Genomic DNA, 24,336 nt, shown 5'->3' with positions numbered 1-24,336 from the left:
AAAGAAAATATGTTGCAATAACCGACTCCCATGTGTATTTCTTGAGACCCCTTCTAAAAACATTTATACACTCATAAGCTATTAAATAACTGCCTATTTTAATAACTTAAGCACCAAATATATCTTACTATGTATTAGTACTCACAGTGAAAAGCATTCTTGGCACAAACACAACAGCTGACATCTCTAGTCTTCTTTGTCTTCACTCTTCAGGGTGCAGCACCAAAGAACATGAACAACGTGTGATCAAGTGACATAGTACCTTAGTTTTTTAGCTGCCTAAGATAAATTTACTTTTAAATATTTTATACATAGAAAATCTGCTAATGTGTGGATTTTCTGTGAGCCATTCTGGGTCGCGTCCCATAGAAAAACCTGCAGTAAATGAATTTGTGAACACTGAGCAATAAATAAGTGGGGCGCTACTGTAATACTTTGCTAAACCATGTTCTGATTCTAAATCAGCATCAGGTTTTCTTCTGTCATTTTCTATCAGGATCCCACATCTTGACCGGGTAATATCTGTGCTCTCTCTCTCTTGCTATAGATTCCTAATGCCTCTTCTGATAATCTCATAGATGTTCTTCTAATTGACTCCCTCTTCATCTTTAGCTTGTTAGAAGACATCTGCAGGTTTTGGATCAAAAGTGACTAGCATTTGAAACTATTCATAACCTCATCCACATTCACACCAACCTTGTTGTTCTGGTCATTTCCATTGGGCTTTTTGTATCTTTTGGAATTGTGGCCCAAATGTCATAGTTGGTTTCATCAGACTAAACAGTTTCTCCCACAGGGCTTTGGGATTCTTTTTTCTTTTTTCCATTTCTCTTAAAACCTTGATCCTCCTTACTCCTTAATAATGCTGGCTAAATTGATCAAGAACCTATTAATGTTTTTAAACAAAGATACAATAAAAATGCAGGTTTTTAGCAGTTTTTTTTATGTTTTCATAGAATATTTGCGTTAATTTCCACAACAGAGTAGAACTGAAAGTACAACTGTTTTTAGATTGATGTTTCTTTATTATTAGGTTGGAAACTTTGTGCTTCTTTCACATCATTTCCCTTGCATCAACATTCCACAAAAGAAAATGTTTTCATCTTCTTTCATCACTCTTTACTTCAAGAAATAAAAACTGTTTTAATCCAAAACACAGAAGTAAAATATTTCTTTTTCAGAAACAAATTACAATTTACTAAAGTAAATTAAAAAAATGTTTCCAAAAAGTAACATTTAAAATGTTTATTAAGTTGGACTGAGGGCAAAATGGCTCTGGATTGTAAAGGCTGCAAATCCCTAGAACACACATGAACACAACCAGTACTTGGTGGATGTTTCTGCTTCTCCTTCAGTGTTGGTCAGAGTTCTGATCATTGTATGAGTTTTGCAGAAACATTGATTTTGTCCCTTGTTTACTTCATTTGATCCATTTAACAATGACTGAACTAATCTAAACCTTTTGGACACAGTTGAACACACGAAAAAGTTTGAAATGATTTTCCATGGTCTCATTGTTGTGCATCACAGAAACCTGGCAGAATTTTATTTAATTAAATGTTATTTTTTTACATATTTGTTGACATTATCACCATTTTGTGACAGTATGCTAGGAAACAGATAATTCTCCCAGTGTTCCCAGTTCTATGGAATCAACCAAAATGATAGTTTAGTGTTGATACTATGATACTGCTGTGTTGTCAACTGCAACTTTTTGAGTCATGTGTTTCTCTTTATGGCTGACTTTACCTAAATGTTCTAAGTAATGATTGTCAAAATCTATTGACTTTTAATTTAGATGAGAACAAAAGAGAGAGAACTCCTCCTTAGGTTGTTGTCCTCAGCCCTCAGACCCAACCATCAGCTTCTGTTTGTTGGGGGAGCCATGAGCAGAACGTTGTGGTTGGGCGTCTCTGCTTTGAAGGTGATTTGTGTGTGGGCCTGTCTGCATGTGTTTGATGTTTCTGTGTAGTTTGGTGCAATAATTTTTGACAATTTACCAAATATTCGCCACCGCATGGTATGAGCACATTTTCTTGTGCAAAATGAACCCAAATAACCTTTACAGACCAACATCCATGATGGTCAGCAACCACTGGAAGAGAAGGCACTTGTGTTAGCAGAAACCAAACAACATCAAAGCCGATGAGGGTTCTCTGGCTGCAGATAAGACGATTAGGAGGCAGAGCACCCCTCAGCAGCCCACATCATTAAAGCTGCTGGCCCGCATCTATAGGAGAAAATGGCTGCTATGCTGCCTCTAGGGGAGCATTGTGATCCACTTTGATGAGCCTCTGGGTGTTTGTGAGTGAACAAGTCAGCTCATGCTGCTAATTTATCTAGCTCTTTGTCTTCTGTGGAAGAGCTCAGAACAGCCCTTTGCTTATGTGACGCTGCCCTCTGGTGGTAGATTGAGGCACTGCTGAAGCAAATAAACATGATGCTTCTTGTGAGGGAAGAAATTTTAGTTTAGCCTTGGAGGTGGTTAACCTCTCTTTGTTTGATTATAAACATTCTTTATAACATTCTCATTACTTGTCAGAAGCGTTTGCTCTAAGATATTTAAAATATGTTCTCCCTGTTGTTGAAATGAAGAAAACAATGTAGTAGATTATGGTTTTTGGTCAGATTTGTTGCAGTGAAGTACTTATTAAATGGTTTGTGTTTGACTCCCAAACTAGACTAACTGATTTTTTTCCTACGCCAGCCTGGACACTATTGTTTCTAATTCCAAACAATCTTTTGTTAGATTAGATTGGTTTAGTACTTGACGGAGCAGTTTTCTTTCATGATTGGCTCTTTTTCTGCATTTTTCTGTACTTTCTGCTGATTGGTCTCTCAGACGTGTTGCTGGAGACCATTGCCACAGAAGACTGCAGCCCCCACTGTGACTGTGATGGGAGCATGAAGAAGGTGATTCAAGTCTGTATAAAACAAGAATCCCAAAAGGATATTCGATATTCTAAAAACTTTGTATGTTCTTTAAAATGGTAATTGTTGATGCTGATAGCTTTAGGCAGGGAAGGTTTTCCTGTAGCAGTCTGTCTTAAACAGCCTCTGACTGGAACAGACTGAAGAGGATGCTGAGGGTTGTCCATCATTTATTTTATGAGGAAGATGATGAACATTTCAGCCTTCTCAATCAGTCAATCAAGTTTATTGGTATAGTATATTTACATAATACAAACACAAAAATAAAATGTCATAAAACAGTTGCTATTTGGGAAACCAATAATAGACATCACATTTTGACAAGTGCCATCATCAAAATCATCAAAAATGTTGGTCAATGTTTCATTTATTATGGTACAAAAGCAACTCTAATCAGGTGGGTTTTTAGCCTCAATATAAAGAAACTCAGTGATTCAGTTTTCTGAAAGTTTGCTCCAGATTTGTAGTGCATAGAAGCTGAATGCTGCTTCTCCATGTTTGGTTCTGGGATGCAGAACAGAATCGGAAGACCTGAGAGGTCTGCAAGGTTGATGTGACAACAGAAGATCTTTAATGTCTTGTGGTGCTAAGCCATTCAGTGATTTATAAACTAACAACACTATTTTAAAGTCTATTCTCTCAGTGGAGGGATTATAGATCTGGGGTGATGTGCTCTATCTTCCTGGTTTTAGAGAGAACTCCAGCAGCAGCGTTCTGGATCAGCTACAACTGGAGGATTTTGTTAGACAGACATGTGAAGACGCTGTTGCAGTAATCAATGCTTCTAAAGATAAATGGATGGATGAGTCTCTCTAGTTGTTGCTGGGACATTAGTCCTTTAATCCTGGACGTGTTCTTTAGTTGATTGAAGGCTCACTTTGCTTTGCACTTGCTGATATGTTTTAAGGCTCTGATTCGCTGATCCAACAGTCACTCTCCATAACGCACTTGTAGAAGAGCTGCAGCATATTCCTGTGCTTCAGATCAGGTGATGCTATGGGCTTAGTTTCCTTCCCGTGCGCTTTTGGAAACCCTGCTCAGACAGTTTCAGTTTTGCTTCATCAGATCACAGGCGTCTGTCAGTCTGAGAGCCACTCGGAGCCCTTCTTGCAAATTCCCAGTCGGTTGTCATGTGCTCTTTATTGAGCTATGGATTCTGTCTGGCCACACTTGCTGCTTTGCCGTCTTCCAGCTTGTTGATTGCCCGTCTGTCAGCGATTCAAGATGCACCCTACTTGTAGAAAAAAGACCTTTGAGCCGTTTACAGACAGAAGATGTTTTTCTGACTTTCCATATCCACCCAGGACACTGGACAGTAGAAGAGACATGTGTTATTTTGGGTTTGTACTTTCATTTGTTGGGCTAGTTAGAGAATAAAATTTTCTCTATTTTCCAATGCTTTTTGGACAGAGCAGAACCAACTCCGTCTGCCAGCTATGTAAATTACTCTGAATACATCTTAAATAAGATGCATTTTATTTATTCTTATTTTGCTGTACCTTTACTCAATCAGACCACCCCTGTTGTTTTAAGTAAACAGTACTATTACAAATTTGACATAGGCATAGACTGGTTTTGAAGCAACCCAGCTTTGGACATGTTGGGTAATTTCGAAGGTCAAAGGTAATCACAAGACTGAGAAGAGGAGGGGCTCCATTGTCCCCTCCTTTATTTTCTGCCTAAGATTGTAGGAATGTTTTCCAAGTTTCTGTTCTGTCTGTCGGTCTCCATGTCTGTTCCTGCAACCACTAACGCTGATCTTTGTGTACAACTTATACCTCACAGCATTCAGTCTATATTCTAAAGAACAGACATGTCTGCCTTCATAGGGTCTGACTGTTTACAGATGCATAAGTAACATAATTGTTATTCGGTACTTGTAGAACTGGGCCTATGGCAGCATTATAATATGCACCCAATGTCTTTTTTACAACTTTTACTATGATTGTGACTGTACAGCATTGAATCTTCATGTTTAATACATCCTCAATAATAGGAAATCACACATGCCCTTTAATGTTGTTTTCACATTTTGTATTTACCTTTTATCCATCCATCCATATTCTTACACCCTTGTCCCTAGTGAGGTCAGGGTGGTGCCTTTCTCCAGCGAGACGCTTCGGGCGAGAGGGTTCACCCTGGACAGTTCGCCAGTCCATCGCAGACCTTTTAAATAGGAAGTGGGAACCACCTGCCAGTTGTTAAAAATGGCCCAGAATCACCCCAGAATTTAGATGATTTCATGCATTTTGATTGGCTGCAGGGTGGCAGAAGGAAGCGCTTAACCAGAGTGGCATTAATACTGGATCTGCAACTGATGGTAATGGGTAAGGATGCACCCATCCATTTGTTTCACTTTCGATACCAACACACTTATGAGGTTTAATATCTGTCTATACAATCTGATGCAGAAAAACAGATGAACTGACTTAAAATGTTCTTCAAGCTTCAGTCCTATCATACATAGTCGATGTTCAGAAGAATTGGATTGTTCCAATTCATCACTTTATTGCTTACTTTCACAGAGTAGCCGCATGTTCAACAAGACAGTCAGTGGCGCAACTACACATTATTCAGGTGGATACGAAAACATAGATCGCCCCCCCCCCCTCCCCCCCCAGGCAACGATACGTGAAGGGTAAAACTCGCTACATTTACCTCTTTATGTGCGCGCGAGGTGAAGGAGAGTAGGGCGCGCTGAAGTGTATGGGAAAACATAATCGGCGCACCGCCCCCTCCAGACGGGGTTTTGGCGCCCTCTCTGGTGCTGCGCCCCTATGCGTTGCATACCCACTTTTTGCGCCACTGAAGACAGTTAACACCTCTGTACAATAATTCAGCGCAGTGATTGACATAGTGATATATTTTGATTAATGTGCAATTAAATTTGATTAAGTACTCTGCAATTAACTCGATTAAAACATTTATTCGTCTCCCACCAAGTTTGAAAATATAAAGATCCTCAGAGAGGGACTTTCTCTGAGGTCATTAACTGTGGCCAGGTCAACCCAATTTTATTTGCCCTATGGAAGTTCAGGAAGGAAAGCAGCTGCATTGATCTTCTGGTCACCAGACCTCAGAGAAGCAAATGCATCTGGGAAATGTAACGAGGATGATTGTAAACCTAATCTGCTGGAGTGGACCCAAGCTGGGCACACTGAGGTCAGCTGTAAGCTCCTGAAGCATACAACTAACTGTGGAGAAAAGGATCCTGAATGGTTATGGTGATGAGCAGTTACATGGACCTGCTGTTTACTGAGGTCATGATTGTTGTAGAATGAATTGGAGTGCTAAATATTGCAACAATGTACCAAAAAGTAGATAATATATTGTTTTTAACTTTACTGCCCACAATCTCTTGAAAGTGATCAAATCCTGTGTGTGACCTGTCATCAGAGTCAGAGCTTAGTCTAAACAGTGAGGCCCTTCAGCCAAATCGGCAGATTTAAGCATAAGAAAAAAACAAAACCCTTTTGCAGAAGCTATAAAAAGAAAATATAACATTTTTTTTTTATTGTTTATCTGAAATCATTGTTTGACCCCAACCGATTATATTGGAGCCAATTATGGAACTGCCATGCTGTTGACTACTCAGTTTACTAAGAGATGGATTCTTTGACTATTTTTGATGATTGTTCATTTAAATTCAGTTTGAGTTAGATATGCTAAATAACTTGACTCAGTTCTAAGATTTTCGCAAAAAGTTTATGCGATAAGCTCTGCCTGTGTATTTGTAGGACTCTATTTTGGCGGGAATTCCACAGTATATAATTTCACTGTTTATTTGACAACACAGTGACATTTAATTCAGTTGGAATTAAATATTATTTAAAAGATTCAAGCTGCACAGTCCCATTTGCCTTCAGACATTCTTATGTAGATAAACAGTGAGGTGCTGCTTATGAAATATGTTGATTACCTAATTATTTACAAGCTTGACCACTTCTATAAAAACAGATGTCCTACCACTTTGAAGGTTTGGACCGTAGTGCCCACACTGTTAAAGTGGAAAGGCGTCCATTATAATTCTTGTATAGCATGTTTGAAAAGGGTTACAATCTAATGTTGGTCATTTTCTAAGCAGGTAAAAGTATGAGCAAGTTCTTCCGAAGGTTATGGGTCAGATAAAAACTGCAAGTAACCCAGGAGGTACATTTCAGGATCGACAGATTTAGCTTAGCATAATGAATTGTATGACAGAAGAGAGAGCATATTTTTTTAGAACTGTATCCTTAGAAAAAACTTAACATAAACAGGAAGTTTGCCCAGAATTTGAAAAACCAAGTTTGGCAGAAATCATAAAATACATCAAAGCAAATAGTTCATAGAAACTGCTAGGCATGGTGGTGGAGGGCTAATGATTTGGGCCAAACCTGACGCCATCTGTCCCAGCAGCTGGCTGGCTGATGTTCCTAACAGAGCAGTACATCTGCAGCAGAATTTGATTAAGAAGAAAACGGTTCATCGGGGTGTTGCATTGGACCAGCCAAAGTCCAGATCTCGTCCTGATTGAGGCGTTAAGATCTTTAACATGTTGCATGAAAGTGAATGTACTGAAACATTGTAAAGAGTTTTTGTCGATATAAAGTTTTAGTTCCTCTTCATTCTGAATCTTAAGATATTTTGAGGGACAGATGGTTGGCATCATGTCTTATGTCAATTACATTAAAAGATGGCTCATTGTTTTCATCATGACTGTATTTTGGGGGAGGAACAGTGTGGCTCACTCCTGTTTATCTTGAAGCTCTTTGTCTGTAGAATGAAGAGGTCTGTGACAGTGTGTTGGAGGGGGAGGGTAGCTTAAACACAAGAAATGCTCTTTGTTACTCAACTATTGAAGGAAATTCTGTGAGCAACAGAACAGCGCTTTTAGGCTGACATCAAGTCAACTAAGAATTTTGGTAGATAACTGACTGTTCTTAAAATGACATTTCAGCACTTCTGAAGGAGATGGAAAAGTAGTAAAGCAGAACACAAAATTTTACATACAGGGTCAGCATGTGTACCCTATATTTACATTTAAAAATATGATGAAATTTCATTGCAACAATGTAGTTTAGAATTAAATATCAGATGAACAAGTTAGGTTATTGTTGATACTGATAGTTGCATGGAAAAACAAAGGAACCTTCATTTCTTATGTCCCAAACTTACAGGCTAAAAACTCTGGGAAAACATGTTTCCTCCACCTGCTGTAGGCAGAGAAGCCTTTTAGCAATGTAAATAATAGAGGAGTTGACCAGCAGGATGTGGAGACATAAGGACCCCGCCAGCTGCATGCTAAGCCTGAGGTAGCTAAAAACCACAGATAAAACTCTGACTTCAATATGGCTGATTGTGTCATTCATCTTTGTGTCATGGAATGAAAAAAAGGTAAAGTGACATGTGGCAAATAATACTCTTAAAAAATACAGAATTACTATGAAAGAAAGAGACAGAATGCCAACAATATTTTATAATCTGCATTCCTTAAAATGGTCGGTAACTGTTGGTTCTTTATCTCTACAGAACCTTTAAAAAAGCTCTTTATTTGGAGTTTGGTCAATTAAGGCAGTCTAGCATTTATTTTAAGCACAAAGAATATCTGCAGAAATCTGCATGTATTTATGCATGCGTGACATGAAGTAAGTATTTACTAGCCATTCCTGAATTGTTTATTGTTTACAGCAAAGAGAAAATTTACACATTAAGAGATATGCAGCGCCAGCATCCTAACCAGGTCCTACTAACAGGCCTTATACACATGCTGTGACACAGATCATCGTCTCCCGTAGTATTAATGTATCTGCATTTTAGGCTTCTACTAGCCTGCCTGACTAGTAGAAGGATAAAATGCAAGGTGGTGAACATATCACCCTGTATAATGTGAGCATATAGCCTATGGTTTCGTGCAAGTCATTCATCTGTGACAACTCTGAATGTGAAAGCTTCTTAAATGTGACTTAGTGCGGCCACGGTCATTAGCATTTGCATTGGGGGTAGGGCCTGTGTGTGTGTGTGTGCGTGCGTGTGTGTGTGCATGCGTGTGTGTTGGCAAGCTGCTGCTGGGAGAGTGAACAAGTGGTATTAAGTTGGGTGGAGCAATACAGAGGGTGGACCAGAAAGCTGGTTGGGTGACTGGGACAGGCTATTCCAGTGTGGTCAGGGTCAGGTAGAAAAGAAGCTGCGGGTGTGGGAAGAGTGATGTCGAACATTTGAGTTCAGGGTGTGGCTCCCTGGTGTAACACTGAATGCTTTGATCCCCTACCCAGAGCATTGGGGAACCCACTGGATGTTAAGATTCAGTTTACAGCAGACTAAAAGAACACCAGGAGCTGGGCTAAATCACTATGACACCTTTTAAACATCTCAAACTTTTTAATTTCTTCCTTGTTGCTGAGTTAATCAATTTTAACAATACTTTGCTTTTTAAAGTCATAATCTTAATGTTGCTGTTCTAAGCTATACAAAATCATTTCTGTGTTAAAAAACAAGTCATTGAGAATGTTTATACTTTTATTATACTTTTTGTAGTAGAATAAAGTTTTGGAGTAAAAAGTCAGACTCAACTGTTTATTAGTTGCAGATATAATTCAGCCTGCTTCTGTTTCCAAGCAGTGTTACCAATGTTTTAATCATCTCACTGTGAAAAAATCTTTGTTTTTATCCAGCCGAGATGAGAAGCAGACAGAATAATGTAAATAATGTAATTGACTTTATTTGCTTCACTTGTGCACCTCATGTAAAGTTAACTAGAATACTGACCAGCCCCAACCTCTAACTCCAGTATGGCTTCCAGTTGTATATTATAGTTGCAATAAGAAATCAGTGACATGCTCCTCTGTTGGGTTTGACTACATTAAGTCTTCCCCACACTCCTGGTACAACAGCTGACTAGATGTTGCCTAAAGTGCAGATATACATAATATTATTGGCTTGTACTGCTAATAGAGATCATCCAAGTCACAGACCCACTGCTCACATTTAGTAAACGATCAAACTTATCATGGGATATATACTAGGCTTCTAAGATCATCCAGTGTTGGTCCTTAGGCAAGACCATGAATGCGAAGTGTCAACACAAACCTTGTTTGACCTGGTGATGTTTGAGCTAACTTTTGAGGAACCAGGGCACTGTGATGACAAATGGGCTACTGGAGCATTGCAACAATAGACAATGCTATTGTCTATTGTTGTTCCAGAGGATAAGGAACTGTTGAAATGCTACTACTCAAGTAACCTTAGGAAGTGTAGTTACATGGAGACTGAGAAACATGGGTGCATTGAGACTCACAGTATATCCTAACAGAAAAACATCTAGTAGCTCAGTGTTCCTTTCACAACTAGAGATCCAGGCAATACAAATCATGAACACTGGAAGCCAGGACACAATGTTGGATTAACATCAACATCCACCCTCCCTAAGATCGGGCACCAAGCTCCAACGATGCAAGAACTGATTGTGAGAAGAACTGACCTAAGAGATACCTTAGGTCAGTTGACAGGTAGAGATACTACCTGTCAAATCTGACACCAGCTAGCAAACGTGAGTGAAGAACCTTCAGAGACTTTACTGGATCAGCCTTTCCCAACCCTGTCCTCAGGGCACACTGTCAAATATGTTTTAGATGTTTCTTTGCTTCAATACACCACATTCATATTATTGCAGTTCAGTAAACACCTGTTAATCAGCCATCAAATTAAATCAGCTGCAGTGAAACATGCAGTGAAGTGTCTCTGGAAAGACACTTCACAAATGACACAAACGATGAGGGGGGGCGGAATGGGAATCTACCAGCGATCCATCAGTTGTAGGACGAATCCCTATTGCCGTTTTCACTGTCAATGTGAAAGTAGCACTAAGTACAATCCCTACTGTGATCATTACAGAAGGAATATATGGAGCAGCACAACTAAGTAGCTGGTAAATGTAGAGGAGCATCTGTGAAAACTGGAGACCGCTAGGTAAAAGTGGCAATCACTTTCTTCTGTAAAAGGATCAAACTTCAACTCAGCTGCCAGATGAATTATCTATACATTGTTTGTCTGTGACATTACAAACCAGCCCAGTTCTAACAGTCTGAAAGAGGACATTATGCCCTCTGCTGTAGTAGAGTTGGACACAACCTCCATCAATACAATGTCTCTTTGTTGCCTATACACTTGCAGAAGAGTAGAGCTCCAGTAAAATGGCTTAATTAACCTATAACTATATCTTAACTTTGAACAGCATTCTCCTGTAACTGTGTTCTAAAGAAACTCTTTGTTAGATGCATATTCATAAAGACTACAGCCCTAATTTAAATGAAGCAGTGGGAACAGGTGGTGGATCCTAGCAGAGCACCTCCTTTGTGTTCAGCTTACACCCTCAGCCTATTTTTGCTTTTCCAGAGTGATCAGTCTGTAAGGAAGCATACTGCAAAGTACAGATTTAACCTCCTCCTGTTCAACTAAGTGCCTCAATGGCTTAATATCTGTGTGTTTTGTCAGCTTGGACCTGTGTTTATGCTTGAGTATGCACTTTGGTCCTCCTTAGAAGTGCCAGAGGCATGGTTGAAGGGGAGGCTAATTTGGGTGAGGGGCGGGGAGGCATTGTTGAACGTCAGAGAAAATAGGGCTATCAGTTCCACTCAGATAACCTTAGCTGTCATTGGACCTCGAGCCAAGTGGTGACCTCAGGGGCTTGAACTCTCTTGGTCATGTGACCAAGCAGTAAAGTGACCAGTGGTGTTGCTGGGCTCTGGCGGTGGCCAGAGAGGTGCAGGCTGCCGTGGGAAGAGGTTGCTCAGAGGGAGAGCAGGGAGGAAAGGAGAAGACACGGATAAAAAGAGAGACATGAGGACACGAGGCCTGGTTTTCTTTAGCCAGGTTCATGCTTGAATGGGGTCCAGGCGGATTGGGAGAAGCATGAAATGGATACATGGGAAGGTAAGGGTGGCTGCTACTTTCTTTTAATGGGCCATAAGTAGATATAAATGGGGGACTTTGGGGTTTGTCAAACATAATTTTGCTCCAGTTGTAGACCAGTTTATGTTTTGTGCACTCAGCCTCAGTTGGTGGAGGAGACTTGTCTCTGTTTCTGTCATTATTTATGACTTTCATTGCTCCTACTCACTGTAGTGTCGTTTAAATCCCCTGTTATACAGGAAATTGATTAAACATGTTATTTGCCCCTAAAACTGTATTTGATCAAAAAACATTAAACAGGTTTCACATGTTTTATATAAACAGTGTGTGTGGTTTGATTCCATCTCTGCTTTTTGATGTATGCTGTGAATAGTTAATGATTTTTATTGTGCAATAATGACTTGAGAAAAATCCCATTTCATCATAGAGATCAATGTTCTGTAAATGTTTCCATTGCATGAGTCCATGTTGTTGTGTGGCTGTTCGTTGGGCCCTAGTCAGCAATGTTGGTTCAGAACCAGAAGGCACAAACTGCTGACTCGGTTGTTATTCCTTTGTGTTTCAAAGATTTCTTCATCACCTTTTGTGCTTTGTTACCTTGGATTGATGTTTCCACACCAAGTAGCTTGATTGCTTTCATCTGAGGAAATATTAACATATTTATTTGGCAGATTTTGCATTATTGTCCCTCCCACCAAACTGCCCCTCCCTCTTTCTTTTTACTTGTATTGCAGGAATTTGGTGCGTGATAAGTCCTTTCTCTTTTGATTTACCCCACATGATAGAGGAAAGAGAATCACAGTAATGGTGTGGACTGCTTATGGATTTCTTTTGCTATATTTCTTTTTTTTATTTTTTGAAGTACATTCTGACATTTAAAGTCAGTAAATAAACACAGTTCCTGGTTGTTTCTCATGTTTCCCTTTGGAGAACAAGCATGTGGAAAGACCCTTTTACTGTATTCATCCCCTCCCCCTCATGTTAATCCTTCAGCCTGCATTCTTGTTTGTTTGTGTTCCAGCTGAAGTAGTGTTAACTCCATACTATTACTGGTACACCTCGGCATGAACACCTTCTGTTTTCACACAGCAGTATGTGTTGGAAGGAGGAGACCAAACATTTGAGAGGGGAAAAAGAAGAGGCAAAGAAGTGAAGCATGGGAGGATGTTGGCATGGATGTATATTGGGGGAAGGATCAATGTGTGAAGATCAATTGTGGCAGTGGGGGGAGGTCAGGGACTGCTGTGACTCTGCCTATAAATAGTCAGTGACTGAGGTTAGTCATTGCTGGTGCGCTTGTTGCTGCTGCTGCTTTTCTCCTAATTTCACTGAAACATATCCATCTCAGCTGGCCCGGCCATGTCAAACCAACCTATCAGGTCCATCATGTTGCAGATCTTTGTCTTTCAAGGGTGTGTTATTTCAACTGCACCCTTCCCCCAGCACAAACATGCACACATGCGGTCAGGGGACTGAACTATTTGATGCATTAGAAATTTTGCTTTTATCTTCGTCCTTGTTTTTTACAACATAAACATTTAGTTTACATCTCATGATAAGCTGAAGTTAAATTCTGCAGCTTTTCAATAATCATTCTTCCATATTTGTTTGAATGAACCTTTTTGTGTGAGACGGACATTTAAATGCACAAGTCAAGCTGTTTGACACAACTTTATTGTATGTTAGTTTTTGTATGGCAGAACATGGGCTGTAAAACTTCACACATAAAGAACTAAAAAAAACACCTGGAAAACTTTGATCTGTGCCTAAATGGAGTTTAAATCTGAGCACCCATGCTAAAAGAGAAGTTAAAACCAAATTCAAACCAGATATTTAAATTAGTCTTTATTTCCGTTCTTGTTTAAGCCTGGTACAGATGCACCGCTCCATCTCAAGCTGTACAGATGGTTTTAAACATCAGTACTGCTACTGACACCCAATAATCTGTCACACAGCTTTTTAAAAACTGAAATTGCAAAAGCTTTGATTACAAGTCCTCTGTGAAACTTCCTTTTTTGTTAACCTTTAAACCAAACTTGAAATGATTATTTAAAGTAATCATCAGGACAGTAACGGAAGTGTAGCAGCACAGTAAATATGTCAATTCAATTCAGTTTATTTCTATAACGCCAATTCACAACACATTTTCTCTCCAGGCACTTTACAAAATATTATTTCAAATCAATCAAACATACATTCCAATTGATCCTAGTTATCAAACAGCACAATTTGCTCAGATAATTATTCAAAGTAGTTTAAGATGCTTTAAAAAGCTTCTTTCAAAGAAAACCAAGTAATCGATTTGCATCATTGTGTTTAGACAAAATAACTAAACTTAACCTTAGGTCAAGTTATACATTTATTTGCAACAGAAATATGAATTATTCCTACTGTTAGTAAAATATTTGGAGATACATTACAATTCTAATAATGTTATCTGCATCATTAATTTATTATGTTGATTGTGATACATGATCTTAAGCAAAAAATAATAGAAAAAAAACACATGCTAGTAGTTGATTTTACTACTTATTTCACTTTGTATCATCATTAACCTATTGATACACCAAACTGCTGTTAATGAAGCCCCACAAGTATTTATAGCATGTTTGGGTAGCGGGTCTACCCAAACATGGTAGCGGGTCTACCCAAACATGGATGTTAAACATCCCCGCTGCCCTCAACTTGTTAACTGTAGTCCTAAACTCACGTGAGGGTAATAATAATGGGTAGTTCTCTTTGTGTCTACATTCAAAAACAATCCAGATATAATTCCAATGTTATCTTTAATGCAGGAAAAATCTATAGAACACTACTTTCAGTAAGTTGACCAGCAATGTGTAGCAACAGGTGGGGGAGGAGTAATGTTCCTTTGCACCCTACACAGCTGGAGAAAACTCCACTCACTCCAGCACTTTCTCTGGCAACCTATTAAAGAGACTTTAAACAGCAATTGTTTTAAAAGTCAGTTTTTAAAACTTTGATTTGACTAACCAGCCCCTGCTGAGTTCACAGCCTGTCCTTTGTTGCTTAAAAATGCAGTCACACATGTGACAAGCATTAGCTTAACAGTGCTTTGTATGTTTGGACAGTGTCACTCCGTCTTAATGATTTAGCCTGTAGGCTAGGTGTGTACGTTATGAAACCAACAGGTCACTACTGTTTGGTGGAACAGCCCTACCTACAACTAACTGCATGCTTGCAACTTTGAAGATTAACATCACAGTAAGGGCTGCTAGGAATGCTAGATCCCCATCCCACAGATCCCACAGGGTTTACACATGCCTACAATGTCTGAGTGTGTTGCTGAATCTTCCTGTAGGTAGATTTGGGGTAGGTTTGTGTGTGCATGTGTATGCTTTGTCTTCCTTAACCCCCACGTAGGGGAGATGAGTTTCAGAGAAGAAGAGATATAAAGAGGACTAACAGGAATAAGAAACTGAGGAGAGGAGGAAGAAGGGAGAGAGGGAGGGACAGAAGGAGGGAGCCTGCAGCGGAAAAGTACAGCAGATTCCTGCAACCCCCGCTCCCTGTCTCAGCTGGGCATGATTGTTATGGAAAGCCCGAGACAAAACCTGAAAAAGAATAACACTTTAGTGGCAGGACTGCTCTGTCGCTGGCTCAAAAGGCTCCTTTGCACTAACTTCAGCCTTTGTGCATGCATGGTTTAGACAATGGGAAGAATTAACCACAATCCATCAGTCCTCAGCATGACAAGCTAAGCATTTTCTGTGTTTTTAGAAGTTCTTCAATCTTATGAGATTCCATGTGTGATAAAAATCACACCGTTTTGCATTTCATATCTTGTGATCCAGCGGCCTTCTGCTTAGAGCTGATGGTGGTGCGCAGGAGAATCGGGAGTGCTGTTTGTCTTTGTCACTGACTGGGACTTCTAGTCAACTCTCATCTACTGGCGTGTGTTAAAAGTTGGGAATGAAACCCACACTGACCTCTGACAAAACAATGCAGGCTTTAATGAGCATGGAGGGGGTGTGGGGTGACTTTGTGTGCATGTCACATAGTATCGGGGGTTCTTGCACCAACACTAAAAGGAAAAGAGGAGAGGGTGGAGTTCAAGATGAAGCAGTGCTTTTATGACTGCTTATCATCACCTTAAGGGAATTCGTCATTGCGTCTCCTTCATGACCTTGTGACAGATTCACACCCTCTATGTTTCCACACTTAAAGAGGCTTTCTGGGAAAGATAAACTGCAGTGAGCAAAGAGTTCTCAGCTCTGGTGGTGTTTTTTTTTTTTTTTTTTTTTGCATTTGGCTGTATACATGTAGTCCTAATGTTCAACTGTTCAATGACCCAAAATCGCCCCAAAATTTGGATCATTTTACAATTGTAAGAACAATCTTATGAAATGATCTGTGCTTTCTTTACATGTACTGATGCCACACGTCCAGTCATCATGCTTAAAAATCTTTGTTAATATGTCAAAATTGACATCGCTTATCCTGAGTCACCTTATATTTGTAGTGTTAAACTAGAAGTGCACTGAGAAGTCCAGTAATAACAGAAATTGGTCAACTTTTATCTTGAAAGGTCAGCAGTGACTAGCTGTTCAAAATGCAGCCAGAGGAAGAAAATAAGCTGCAACAAGCTTTTAAAGAAAGAAGCTATTTTCTGCATGGGCCTGTTTGGCTGTTTGTTGAGGTTGAGACAAACCAAGACATAGATGTTAGCAGGTGTTGGAAATTTCACTCCTTCTGTTTTGCCAGAATTGTAGGGTTTCAAAAATACGTCTTCAACATAGAGGTGGGCTGTACACTACTTCATTTATTTTTATTTTTATGATTTAAATTTTCTGCACATTGTTTTATTGTTTGTTTTATTGTGTATTAGATAAGGACCTGTGTGATTTCTGTCACGTTGAAGTACTTTGGCTCTAAAAGCTTGCATGTCAATCAAACAACAGTAATTTGCAAATGCTAAACTTGTTCTCACTGGCAATAACGCTATCATTTTGCAACACCATTTCAGCCACAAGCATGTCCTGGACTATAAATATTTTTTTTAATGAAAAGCAGCACTCAAGCATCCACAAACCTGGAAAAGTTTCAGGAGAACACTCAACCCAAACCTCACTTCTAGACGTATTGGGCAAGTGATACTCACTATGCCAAAACTAGGAAGAGTTGGTTTGAAATCAGAAATGCCATCAGTTTTCACATTGCTAAAGACAATGTTTTTTAGTGATGTTAAGTGCCATGGAAAAATAATGTTTTAGAGATATGGTCAAAATGCTGGATAGTTCCCATGTAATAACAGGTCACAAATATTCCGGGTCAATATCGATCCCTGCAGATGAATGCCTGTAATAATTTTGGTATAAGTGTGAGAGCGTACTAGCCACTTCACTGCAGTAGTTTTCTTCTCAGTCAGTAGAAAATGTGGTTAAAACACACAGGTATGCATGAAAAGAAAAATACCATGATAATTGTTGAAAATACAGTAACATCAAATTTGGGTCGTGCCGCTCAGCTCTACTACCACAGGATGTATGTTTGTTCCCACCTTGGTGACGTCTTGTGAATATGGCACAGAAGCAAACTGACCCAGGGCTGACCTCAGCAGATAATAGGAAGGCTCAACTAAAGGAAGTACAGCAAATTCCTTTAGTTTTATTTCTTGGATTTTTCAGCCTCTGTCTGTCATTGAATAAGCTGCCTTTGGCAGCCTAAAAGAAATAGGCTGATCCAGGTCGACATTCTCTTGTGAAAACACACAGAGATGTTGAACATGTCGCCTCTCAAAATCGTTTTCTTTGAATCAATGAATCATTAAAGCCTGTTCTTTATTGAGGGCTCTTCCACATACATCGGACATCACTTCTTCTCTTTTTATATACATTACTATTAGTTAACACATCTTCATTTCAGTAATGCTATAGATCAGTGTTTCTCAACCCTGGTCCTCACTGCCCCCCTGCTCTGCATGTTTTAGATGTGCCTCTATTCCAGAACAGCTGATTCAAATGATTGCATGACCATCAACTACTGCAGAAGCCTGTTAATCACCCAGAGATACAATTCAGGTGTGTGACAGAAGGGAAATACCTAAAACATGCAGGGAAGGGGGGCGGTGAGGACCAGGGTTGAGAAACAATGCTATAGATAGATGTTTTGAAAACAGTTCCTGAAATGTAAGAAGGTGAACTCAGCATTGGACGGTCAGTTCTTTGAACTGTATATTGGAACTTGGTCCCAAATCTTGGGAAGAGTAAAGTTCTCTCCACATTACATTAACAATTGTGTCCTTGGCCCATGAATAGAAACTATGCCAATACCTTACACAGTTGGAAGTGTTCTGCTTTAGAATGGAAAATTGTTTTCTTCTAATGGAAAATGGAAATTAATCTGTGGAAGTTCAATAAATGAGCTCCTTGCTGTTGAGAAATATCCAACATACGAATCATTAACAGTCCAATACCTTTACTGCTTAATAATGACTGAATTGATAAACCCCCTAAAATTCTTAAGGCCTTGTGTTGATCCAAACGTGTTCTTTTTTTTTAACATCATCTGCTTGTTTTTATTCAGCAGTGTGAAATAAATTGGGGAGTTTCTGTTATCTTAAGAAGCAGTATAGAGTTAATAAATGATAAGGTAAGATGTTCACTAAATCTTTGGGTCCTGTAATAAATGTAAAACACTCCAATGGACATTGTAACTCTTATAAGTTATAAGTAACTTATAAGAACCAACTTTGGTTCAAACAATGTCAGGAAGTTGAGTGTTCAACATTTGGTGATTTATTTTACCATTAGGAGATGTTATTCAGTTCTGTTTTACATAGGGTTGATTTGTTGCATTTTTTCAGTTTTAGACATAATCAAATATTGTTTGACTGTGACCTGTTAGGTATTGTTATGTTTCTGGACTAAATGTTTAAAATACCCAACCAGAATTTGTATTTACTGTCCTTTCCTTACTAAGTACACAAGTGGTGTGTAAAGAAAGAACGATAGGCAGTAAATGATGCAAAGCATTTTCAGAACTGTAGCTATATTGAATACAAGCTGCACATATAAGGCCTTCTTTTAATCCATTGATGGATATTATTTTAACAAAGACATACATTATTATTCACAAACTGATATAGTCAACTTGTTTTAGGAAAGTTTTGTGCTTAAGAAAATATTCTTCAATTTGACATTTTTCTTGCTTCTCTGATGTTTTTGTTAAAGATTACCTTCAGACACAACTTTTTAGGCCATTCATTTTCATTGAAACTGTTATTAAATGTTTGACAAGGACTTGATAAGAATGTGTCCTAAAACAGCTTCTTCCTGCTGTCAATTCACAGCTGTCAGTTGAGTTCAACACTATAAATATTAGGCACAAAAAGGTTTAGAGATCTAGACTATTTTAGATTAATAAATCAAATTTTCATGTCTTAAATGAATAAATATTAAGCATTTATTCTTTTTGCTCCTTTGCAGTCCTGGTATTAGACTGAAAATGAAGGATGAGGCTATTCAACCCAGATTTGTGATCACTCTATTAGAATCCAAAAATGTTCCCTAAAGTTTTATGGGACAATAAAAATACAATTAAAATAAATTGATAACTCCAAGTAAAGAGTCTGTATGTCAAACTTAATGGTAATATCATATTAATTACATCACCCACTCAGCATACTTTTGGTTATGAAGCACTAACAGACTTTGTCCCTACTGCTGCCTTTTGGACTGATAATTGCAAAGTTCTCTTTTTGGTTTCCCTAGAAAGTCTCTGCACAAACAACTCCTTCAGAACTCTGCAGCTCGGGTCAGAACTTCAATAGGACACATTACCCCAGTTCTTCAACAGCTTCACTGATTTTCCTCAGTAACTAGAACAAAGCTTTTGGTACCCCTCTGTTAATTCAACAGAGTTTAAAAGAAAAACCCCTGAATGCAAGCAGACCTGGACAAAAATGATGGTACTTGTAACTTAATATGCTCAGCCTTTTGAGGCAATCGGACAAATTCTGTCAGAGAGATTTCTTCACCTGTCCACAGGTGTTCTGGTCCACTCCTCATGGTCAAGCTGCTCCAGGTGTCTCCAGTTGAAGGGTGCCTTCTCCAGATGTTTCAGCTCCTTCCACAGATGTTCAACAGGATTTAGATCAGGACTGATGGCAGGCCTGTTCAGAATAGTCCAATGTTTTTCTCTTAGCCATTCTTTGGTTTTTTAGTTGTGTTCTGGGTCGAGACCCGTGACCTGCAACTGATACCAAGCTTTCTGATTCTAGGCAGCACATTTTTCTGCAGAATGCCTTGATAGTCTTGAGATTTCATCGCCTGCTGCACACATTCATCGCCTGCTGCACATATTCAGAGCACACAGTTATGCTCTGCCTCCCAGAGCACAACTGAGCCCCCTCCATGCTTCGCAGTGGGGACAGTGTTCTTTTCTTGCTATGCATTATTATTGTGTCTGTGAACACAGAGCTGATGTGCCATGCAAAAAAGCTTCAGTTTTGCTTCAATTGTCCAAAGGACATTCTCCCAGAATGCTTTGTGGCTTGCCATTATGCATTGTGGCAAATTCCAGTCTCATTGTATTATGCCTTTGCTTTCCTCTTTGGTCGTCTCTCATAAAGTTCTTTTTGGGTCAAACAATGATGGATGGTCCCATGTGACACTGATACACTTTGACCTTGGAGTTCGCCTTTATTTCTTTGAAGGCTGGGCTCTTTGGTTACCATTCATATTATCCTTCTCTTTAGTTTGTCATCAGGTTTCTTGTTGTGGCCTCAGTGGTTTGCTACAGTCCCACTGGCCTTAAACTCCTGAATAATATGTGTAGCTGTGGTCACTGAAACATCAAGCTGTTGGAGATGGTCTAATAGCCTTTACCCTTTACAATGGTGGTGTATCATTTTCTTTCTAATATCCTAAGACAACTCTCTCCTCGGTTTACTGGGGTCAATGTTCACTGTGCCACCGAACAGCACAGTGGCTACTAATGTCTGATTTTCATTGACTAAATTTTGGTACATTTTTATTTATTATTACTTTTGTCAGTTTATTATTATTACTATTGCAGCATCCACATGTATGTTACCATGGTAAACAGAACTGTCAGTGGCTCTGCTTTTCGACTGGAATTCACTTCTTTCAGTCTTTAGGAATGCAGGTAAATCACAGTTCAAAACACATCTGCTGAAACTGGCTTATTTGCGTTAAACAGATTTTAACTGTTAAGTAATGTTAACAGACCTGCAATTTTAAATTTTTATAATAATTATTCTTTTTTTTTTTTTCTGCAAGGTGAGCTTGGGTTTTAGAAAAGCGCCCTCAAGTAAAATGCATTATGATTATCAATAACTTACACTATATTATGTAACCTGTCAGGTGTGTTTTTTCATTTCAACTCATTTTTTAAAACTGAGTTTTTTTGCGGCGTGGGAAAATGTCTAACATGAAACTCCAACACCACGGAGTCGAGGAAGCTCCAGGCTCATCGTAAAATCTCAACATTAATGTCATGAATATTTAAGTGTCATCTAAAGTCAGGAGGAGGAGGAGTCATAGGAGGTGACGCACTGAGATCAAATGTGTGAAGGTGTGAATCGGCCTGATTATATGGTGGCCATGCACTTGAAAGAGGAGGTCATACATCTGGCTAATAAGCCTGAGTGAGGAAGGCTAATTGCCATAGTGATGAAGGAAGTTGGGAGTTTCACGTAAGGTGTTCAGTGAGAATGGATTGTGTTTCTGAGCAAGAGCACACACTATGAGCAGACAAAAGGTGGGCTTTTTTTCTTCATTGTTGACCTGTTTCTAAACTCACTACAGAATCCTCTGTCACTCATATATGGAAGACAAAGTTTTAAAAAATACAAAACAGAAAATTGTTGTGTTATACTGGATATCCCAAAATTGCAATGAGTGGGCTGCTTTTGATTACTAGCACTTAAAAAGTACCACATATTTTAGTCAAGCAAAAATGTATCAAAGGGTGTTAGATTCATTTCAAGTGGGAACCATTTTCGGTTGGTACAGTTTGCTTTCCCATGATACTGTTCAGCAAAACCTTCTTCCTTCTTCACAAATGTGTATACAGCAATGTAGTTGTGTTGGATTTTAGCAGTTGTAGGATTTCCCTTTCGTCTTTGGTAAAACACCACCAGCCGTTTCTCTCGCTAGACTCACATATTTATTTTGGTTGTATTTTCCCAGAATGTCCTGCATTATAGTCTTGCTTTTGGAACAGCCTCCGGTTTGTTTGCATCCACATGTGCATTTGGACCATGACAGAGTTCACTTTAATCGAACTGGGACCCAAGTTTATTGGCGGACCAAAGTTCACTTTTTCGATCCACATCAGTTCAATTATACATTTACACCTTCACAAATGAACTAGACTTTCTAGGCAAAAGGACTGAAATTGGATTAAAGTGGACTAAAGAGAGCTGATGTGAATTCAGCCTTTATGTGTCCCATTTTGTTTCTGTTTGAGTGTACATCCTGTTACCTCTTTTTGTAGCTGTGTTATATTATCAGCAGTGATGCGTTGTGTTCAGTACAGGTACTGCAGTCAGTGTAATTCAAGGATGTAAACGATAATAGTCATGCTATGGTTACACTCGTAGTTAGTTCTCTATATAAACATTGTGGCGTCATTATAAGCACCATTTAATAAACTGCAGGGCCTCGTTTCAGACAGCAGGACAAGTGAAAATCCTGAGTAAGTTCTGGGGTAACTATGTGCATACCCTGGGTTTTAGGTTTCAGAAAGCCTGATAGCCATTATCCTCAGTCAACTTACTACCACCACCTACTCTCTGAACCAACCCTGCTTGCATTGGTAGCAGGGATGTTGATGCAAATCTTTAGTTTATCCTACTTTTTAGCTGAGACTTGGCACAAGGAAATCGCCAGAAATGGCATGTGCTTTTCTGGAGGAGCCTGTAGATGTTGGAGAGTAAATACTCTGCAGAAATCTCCATCAGCAGACGGTGATCACACAGCGATTAGATGTGTTATCATTCCCAGACTAATATATTGCCCTTTTTTGCCAGTAAATTTATTTGTATGAGATTTCAACCTGTACATCGACACAACGACATTCTTTCTGCTGCACTCCATTTTAATACCAACAGGATGCTGTCACAAATGTTACTGTAGCTGTTAATCTATAGCAAAGGTGCCTATGAGGTGGATGTGAATTTATTACTCACATGATTGTACTGAGATTCTCCTTAACACAGTGGTGTGCTTGCCATTTTTATTTTGTGATGATGTTGCTACAGTTTTGGATGCAGGAAAACAGAAACGCTTTAAGCACGCTACCACAACAACATTTAACTGGAGACTGGATCATAGTTGAATTTGGTCTTGTGTCATTCCAAGATCTGAGTCAAAGGAACACTGCAGGGGAATAATTTACTCACATTTCCCCAGCTTTGTTCAGAGCTTCATGTTGCAGTACATCTCCATGCAGAGCATATATGACTGAGTCAAGAACAGATCCGGTGTCTGACTTGTAGAGCTTGCATTTAAACGGTCTTAACCTTCTTTCTGTAAGAGGTTAATCAGAGAAATGGTTAAATTCCAATCCCAGGATGGGCTCTCAGTGTGACATCCCATTGTCTCTGTACAGTAGAACTCCCATCACAGCCTTAACTTAAACCTCCAACCATTTAAATGGTAATCTGTTCAGGGCTTTAGAAGACCTCTAGTCCTCATGCATTATCTGGGAGGGTCTTTATGTGATATGCCCCACAAACCTTCAATTCACCCCCTCCACATCCTTCTAATTAGCTTTAGTACATCAAGCCCTTCAGCCTGCTATAAAAACCTCTTTTCTCTGGCAGGCTTAGCTCTGGGTTCAGCCGCATGCCTCTGGTGGACTGTCTTTCTCAAGAATACACATCCATGGAAAGAAAGGCTTACTGGTGCTCATTTCAATAATAAAGATAATGTCATTTTGATGTGTTTATTGTTAAAACACTGCGCCCTTTCCTTAGCTTTATCAACTTTTATGGAGGGGGAGGGGAGTGGAATGGTCAAACTTTTTACTGCAGTCAAAATGTCAGGAATCTTGAGAAGCAAACAGCAGCATCTCTCCTTGTGTGTTTTGGATTTCTCAACTGTTTCATCCACACACACAAGGTTCACAGGTCAAATTCCTGACCATGATGACAGTTGCTAAAAAAACATGTATACAATTTAAATATAAGGAGCAGTAAGGAGTTAAAAAGCCTCGATATCATTGACTTTGGAAGCTGCTGTTTCAGTGTGCATTACAGATACTTTTCTCATTTATATTTTCTGGGTATAAGTGAGCCTTTCAAAATCTCATCTGGACAGTCTTGGATAGACTTCATACAAGATCCACGGGCAGGAAATGGTTAATGCACAAAAATATTAAACATAATCAAATTAATTTAATTTCAAGCAGAAAAACATCAAGTCTTCTGACTTCTTTTAAAATAATTTTAGTGATAACAATTTACATTAACAAGTCAGTATAATTGTTATAGTAAAGTAAATTTGATTTTGAGCTATGAACTTCAGCAAG

At 39.0% G+C, this 24,336-nt stretch overlaps 1 protein-coding gene across 2 annotated transcripts in view; it reads left to right on the top strand.

Moving 5' to 3' along the window:
- nr6a1a (nuclear receptor subfamily 6, group A, member 1a) overlaps positions 1-24,336 on the top strand; it is a 129,907-nt gene that overhangs the window by 85,941 nt on the left and 19,630 nt on the right. The window contains exon 1 of one of the 2 annotated variants that reach the window (XM_008417363.3): positions 11,585-11,838. The exons of the other annotated variant lie outside the window; for it this stretch is intronic. Within the exon in view, the coding sequence (XP_008415585.1) occupies positions 11,823-11,838 (16 nt within the window). The 5' untranslated portion in view covers positions 11,585-11,822. Of the gene's footprint in view, positions 1-11,584; positions 11,839-24,336 lie in introns of those variants that run through there. 2 annotated transcript variants of the gene reach the window in all.

This window comes from Poecilia reticulata, chromosome 9 (genome assembly GCF_904066995.2).
Source record: "Poecilia reticulata chromosome 9, P_reticulata-male-v2, whole genome shotgun sequence".
NCBI lineage: Eukaryota > Metazoa > Chordata > Actinopteri > Cyprinodontiformes > Poeciliidae > Poecilia > Poecilia reticulata.
Note: the sequence above shows the minus strand (reverse complement) of the source record. Positions and strands in the feature narration are given on the sequence as shown.